This window comes from Octopus sinensis, linkage group LG2, assembly GCF_006345805.1.
Source record: "Octopus sinensis linkage group LG2, ASM634580v1, whole genome shotgun sequence".
Classification (NCBI taxonomy): Eukaryota; Metazoa; Mollusca; class Cephalopoda; order Octopoda; family Octopodidae; genus Octopus; species Octopus sinensis.
The window spans coordinates 50891112-50897973 of NC_042998.1; the positions used below are offsets into that span (position 1 = coordinate 50891112).

The 6862-nt window shown below is 36.3% G+C and overlaps 1 protein-coding gene across 6 annotated transcripts in view; it reads right to left on the bottom strand.

Moving 5' to 3' along the window:
* Positions 1-6862, bottom strand: part of LOC115232355 (tubulin polyglutamylase ttll6-like) — a 497092-nt gene that overhangs the window by 132509 nt on the left and 357721 nt on the right. For all 6 annotated transcript variants that reach the window (XM_036513235.1, XM_036513233.1, XM_036513224.1 and 3 more), the window contains one exon: positions 170-255. In XM_036513235.1, coding sequence (XP_036369128.1) covers positions 170-255 — 86 coding nt within the window. The remainder of the gene's footprint in view (positions 1-169; positions 256-6862) is intronic.

Below are 6862 nucleotides of genomic sequence, written 5' to 3' on the forward strand. Positions count from 1 at the left end.
GGTAGTGGTTGGTTCCATGAAGAAAATTCCAAAGATAATTCACGCAGGCACATGCACTCACACACAGACACATATGCACATGCGCATGCACACAAAATACATCTAAGGATATAATTAGGAGAAAATTCCTGTTATCATATAATTGAGCAGTAATGATTTTTCTACTTACCTTTTGCTGCCAGCATTGTCATCTCGGACAAAATCTTCACTGTGTTTATTGATTGAGTAGTTAGTGAGATGCATGTAGACATTATCCTGGAAATGGAAGACGTTAAGAGAGAGAGTGTAAGCGGATTGTTTGGGAACATGGAGGAGAAAAGGATAATGAGAGAAATAGCCATGAGGTAAAGTTTAGACAGGATATAATTATGTAAAACAACAGATAAGAGGCAAAAATAAACCAACGAAGGAAAGAGAGACAGGCAGGGAAAAATAAAAGTAAACAGGGGGAATAAATGAGAAGGAGAAGGAGAAAGAGAGATAGACAGATGGATGGATGGATGGATAGATAGATAGATAGATACGTAGATAGATAGATAGATAGATAGATAGAGAGATAGATAGATAGAGAGAGAGAGAGAGAGAGAGAGAGAGAGAGACAGGCAGACAGACAGACAGACAGATAGATAGACAGATACAGAAGGAGAGTGAGATGAAATGGTGGAGAATGTAAGTTCGTATTATGTAATAAAGTATAAATGGAACAACAGTTACAAATAAGAAATAAGAAATACGGCAATTTTAGTTATGATTCCAATTAGACATTTTTATTTCATACTTAAAGTATAAAGTGGATTGAAGATGGAATCAAAGCTTGTAAATATATGTGTGTGTAAGATTCACATTTTGAGAAATTACGGTACCAAAATTCCTTGCAAGACTCTCCTCAAAGAGAATAAATGCAAACCTTTTGAACTGGTAAATTGACTTCTTACAAAACTACTGAAATATAGTTGCATCCATTAGCAAAATCCTCATCAAACACTATTATGCCAATTTAAGGTTTTCTCTCTACCTTCAAACCTCTCTAATTTATCTAAAGGATTATTATTACAGGCCCTGTCTGTATTCTTAGTTACACAGATTTATCTCTTCTCTATATATCAAAGGCTGCACATTTTTTTTTCTCCTTCTTCCTCAGTTTCTTTCTTCAAACAATCTGCAAGTACCAACCTCATTCTAAGCTGAATCCAAATTTCCAAATAGTCTTTGAAAGGTATGCTAGAATAAAGACTAATTTAACCTATACCATATTGGTTTTTATCTTTCTAGAAGAACAAAGATGTTCCATAAGAAATCCACAGCAAATTTCTCATTAAATCTCATTAAATTTATGAGAGACGTAAAATTACTTAGCTGTGTTGGAAAGCCCTTATTTCTCTACTAAAGGCTGAACATACTCTTGTACAAATAGTTCAATTGCAATCAATTTGTTTTTATTTTATATAATTTTAGATACTTCATATGGAACTACTAACACAACGTACATTTAGAATGTGATTACTTCAAAATTCCTGTTCATTGCCGTTCTTGTTTTTTAGCCCCGGGTCAACCCTGATTGAGCAGAACAATGATCAAAAGAATTCCAGCCATTATCATCCTGCCTTTTTTTTATGGTTATGAAATATTACATAACCTAATGTATTCTCTCTTTTCTTTAAGAAATCTGGGTGCAGACAGAACATAACTAAATATCTGAAAAGTATTTTTTCGCCAAAACTTCTTCATATTACACCTTCTCATCTTAAGAAAAAAAAAAGAAGGAAAAAAAAAGCAGATTGAATAAAGTAGTTCTTGACACAATGCTTGAAAATAAGATGTGATAATCATGACAGGATTATCTCTGATTATTGAACTGTTCATTCAGCTAAGAGGTGACTTGTGGACTAAACAACAAACTTAGCCAAAATGGTGGTGGTGGTGGTGGCAGCAGTGGTGTTAGTAGTAGTAGTAGTAGTAGTAGTAGTAGTAGTAGTAGCAGAAGCAGCCGTTCAAGAATTTGGACCTGGAGATCTCCATTTCCAGTGACTTCGAGGGCCACCTCCCAGTCATGTTGGGCATCAACGAAGAGTCTTCGACTACAAGACGACCAAGATTTTTTTTTTCCAAGGTCTGGGGTCTCCTGCCTCTAAGCCCTAGACCATCACCTATCACCCTTACCCATCTTGTTGCTTAACAACAACAACAACAGCAGCAGCAGCAGCAGTAGTAGTAGTAGTAGTAGTAGTAAGAGATAATTACAGAGTAAATACATAGCAGAAATTTCATGGCAACCTGTTCCTTAACCCTTTTCCGACCGTATTTCTGCTGAAATACACAGCCTTTGCTTCGTTCATTTTCAAAATAATAAAAGATTAGTAACACAGCTTTCTTCTTATTAAGCTAGTGTTTGGAATATAAACTAACATGAAATATTGATTAACGGTTTTCAATTAAAGCTATGACTTGCATAAGTAGATTCAAATGAAAATGTGCTAGTTGCTGTTGTATATGTCACAGGATAACAACTTCTCCCTTTTACAATCCCACCGTGTTCTTAACACATTCACAGCATTGGTGAAAGGGATTCTGGGACACTGGTGTTTCAACTTGCTGTGTCTCATCAGCCAGAAACACCCAGACCATGGCTTTGTTTATAATCTCAGCAAACAAAACTATATCAATTTCACCCTTTAACATTTAAACACGCTATATCCAGCTCAAATATTTTTACCGGTTTTTTGTTCAAACTGGCCAGATCCAGCCTCTTACACCTACCCTGCAGTGTCATAAAAATAAACAATCACATCTTTGAAATTTCAAAGCTACAAGATAATATACTATACACAAACTATTTGTGCAGGTTGTTCGGCAAAGCTGAATACATACATAATCTTCAGTGAGAGAAACCATCATAGAAATAATGGGTTGTATACATTTATTTATTTATAGGCTTACAGTTGTTTCTGCTATACATTTGGGTGCATTCATGGTTCAATTTTACCAATTGATCAATTGATCAAGTGAATAGATAGGAAGCAACCCACACAATGACATCTTCAACAGAGCCAAAATGAAGGAAAATATGAGATTAAGTAAAGCAAGGTATACATCTCTTAAAGGCAGCGAGCTGGCAGAATCGTTAGCACACTGGGTGAAATGCTTAGCGGTATTCCGTCTGCCGCTACGTTCTGAGTTCAAATTCCACCGAGGTCGACTTTGCCTTTCATCCTTTCGGGTTCAATTAAATAAGTACCAGTTATGCACTGGGGTCGATATAATCGACTTAATCCATTTGTCTGTCCTTGTTTGTCTTCTCTGTGTTTAGCCCCTTGTGGGTAGTAAAGAAATAGGTAAACATCTTTTAAAGTACTCACTGTAAAGATTACGGTAATACACACAGGTTGTTATTTTCTCTTGTGACAGGCACAGATTATAAATGCAGAGTTAATCACCAAGTAGTAAATTTGGTATATTAATCACAGATTGATACACAAAATGTCATAAAGAGCGAAGATACATTTTCAACGATATTTATTTTCTATGATATTGTTGAAAAAGCACCCTCATTCTTTATGGCTTTACCCTCCCTCACTCCCTCTCGGCCAAAAGTTATGCACCGAAATACTTTTACATTTTGTTTATACTACTACTACTACTACTACTACCCATTTTGCTCGTCATTATTTATTTTATTCAATTTTAGAAGAATTCTAGCATGTGTTCTGCTAGTTTGTGTGTAGGCTGCACTTATAGGCATAAGGGAATATATTCTCATCGATTTGCCTGGTGTTAAAACATCTAAAAGCCATAAGCAAGCAAGATAATTGCATCTGGTCCCATTCAGGAACAATAGACATCGATGTTTTGTCATTTTTGTGAATTGTCAATACTGCGTGTTTGAAATGAGGCCTGATGTAAACTAAATTGCCCTCTAAGGCTATAACTCTTTTACTTGTTTCAGTCATTTGACTGTGGCCATACTAGAGCACCGCCTTTAGTCGAGTAAATCGACCCCAGAACTTATTCTTTGTAAGCCTAGTACTTATTCTATTGGTCTCTTTTGCCGAACTGCTAAGTTACAGGGACGTAAACATACCAGCATCGGTTGTCAAGCAATGTTGGGGGGACAAACATAGACACACAAATACACACACGCACACACACGCACACACATGCACACACACACATACATATACAATGGGCTCCTTTCAGTTTCCGTCTACCAAATCCACTCACAAGGATTTGGTCGACCCGAGGCTATAGTAAAAGACACTTGCCCAAGGTGCCAAGCAGTGGGATTGAACCCAGAACCTTATGGTTCATAAGCAAGCTACTTACCACACAGCCACTCCTCCGCCTATATGTAAAATGGTGTAAGAACCATCAGCTAGTATGTCTCAATGTTTCATACCATGGACAAAAAATTCAAATATGAAGCAGCCCATGAAATATACACGATATCAAACACACATACACAAAATATGTAACGCATGCATTGTGTATGTGTGTTTGGTATTGTTTATATCCCTTGAGCTGCTTCTAATGAGGTGGTATCAAAATGTTCCAGACTAGTTCTGCAGCATGCCAACTGGTGGCAGCACATGGTTGAGTGCACAATGAAAGCTAGCAGCAACCTTCATGAGGCAGTAGACCAAGTGACATTGCTGTGTTTATTTTGCAAGTTGTGAAATTTTGTGTTTTTGTGATCATATATATGCTGTAGTCTACGATTTTTATCATGGACAGGAAGCTGGATCAAAGCGCCAACATGAAATTTTAAACTTGGGAGGTCTGCTACAGAGACACTCTGGCATGCTTATGGCAACAAGGTAATGGGTCGTATACTATTATTATTATTATTTTTTATTGTTCGACCGTGGTCAAGACAATGGAATTTACCATGCTACACCAGACTTCACGGTCTATCATAGCATTACGGAGGTCCTATTGCTGGATGCCTGTATCCCTGGAGATTACATCAGGGTTGTATACAATGTTCTGAGTGGCACAGGCACTTCAGAAATGGAAGACGATGAGAGATCTGGAAGACCTGCCATGAGCGTCACCCTACCGAAAATGAGGAGAAGATTCATCAGCTTATTCATGAAAATTGCTGGAGGGCAATCAACGACATTTTAAAGCATTTGAGGGAGAACATTCAGGGCAAGTGTCTGGATCTGTGGAGTGCAAAGAATTGGATTCTTCATGACAACAATGCACCCTGTCACCGGCTCTCCTCACTCGAGAGTTTCTCGTCAAAAAACAATATGGTATCACTTCCTGCATATTCGCCATATTTAGCACCAAGATGCATATGCAGCTCAAAGGTCACCGTTTTAACACCGTTGTCAAGATCAAGAGCAAATCACTGAAGATCTTTGACTTGCTTATGGAAAATGACTTCCCAACCATATTCCAAAAGTGGCAGGAATGCTGGGACTGGCGTATTGCTGCTCAAGGTGACTATTTCAAAGATGATAATGCTAAAACTTAGATAAATAAGTTATTCTTTATTAAATATAACTAGTCCAGAAATTTTTGTTACCACCTTGTGTATATATATATATATATATATATATATATATATATGATGAAAATATAATTAAGAAGAACAGAGATTTATATCAAGTTTTATTCAGCAGTTAATTACTTCTTTTTATTTCTGCACTTGTATATGTTTCAGTAGCAATTAACACACACAACAAAATTTGCACTTTTATGTGTATTCATTGTTAATTGTTGCTTCTTTAGGGTGGAGTCAACTGCATTGTTCAAATGGAATCTAAATTAAATACAAGTCCAGCCAAAATCTATCATACATGTGGTGTTGTCATTGTTCCAAAAATAACCTAGATCCTGACCATTTCAACTCTGCTGGTTAAAAATAAAATAACTAGTTGTCCAATGAATTTTAGCAGTCTGCAGACGTAGGCCATGCTTAAATGGTGAGTGGTAGTATTAAAGCTTAGTATCAGGTTTCCTTAAGTATGTTTGTTAGTAAATCAAACTAACTGGAGTTTTTTATACACTCACTGAGGTTAGCCAGCATTAATAACTGGTAAAAGCAACTACGGTACCCACTTGGATTCTGTATCCCTGATTACCAAAATCTGAAAATTTATCTTTAATATATATATATACAGGGTTATTCAAAAAGAATGAACTGATTTCATTACGCAATATTTTAATAAGGAAAAGCAATAGAAAACTCCAGCTAAGTCACAAGTATTTACTTACAATCAACTTTTATTTCCTGTCTTACAAGTGTTCAATGTGGTCACCACATGCAGTGTGGGCAACATCAATGTGATAAGAGAATTCCTCCCAGACGCATATCAAAAGTATGTTGATTATGGAACTAAAGAATAAATTTGATTTTGCTTGAGGCAATTCTAGAAGATATTGACATAGAAGGGAAATGGAAAAACTTCAATAAAGCATTCAACCAGACCACCAAAGAAGTACTCAGTGGATCGTGATATGCTGATACGTGTCTAGGAGGAATTCTCTTATCGCATTGATGTTGACTATGTTGCAGGTGGTGGCCACTTTAAACACTAGTAAGACAGGAAATAAAAGTTGACTGTGAGTAAATACTTGTGACTTAGCTGGAGTTTTTTATTGCTTTTCCTTATTAAAATATTGCATAATGAAATTGGTTCATTCTTTTTGAATAACCCTGTATATGTATAATGTCATTTGCATGACCAACTATAGTTAATACCAACAATAGTCAGTGTAGAAACTGAACTACAGTGTAAGGATTTGTTGGAATCAAGGTTCTAGTATGGATAATAAATTAAAAAAGAACTAGACTCTGGTCAAAGCAGGAATAATGATTACTGTTATCAAATACAGAGATTGATTCCAAAGTTGTAGC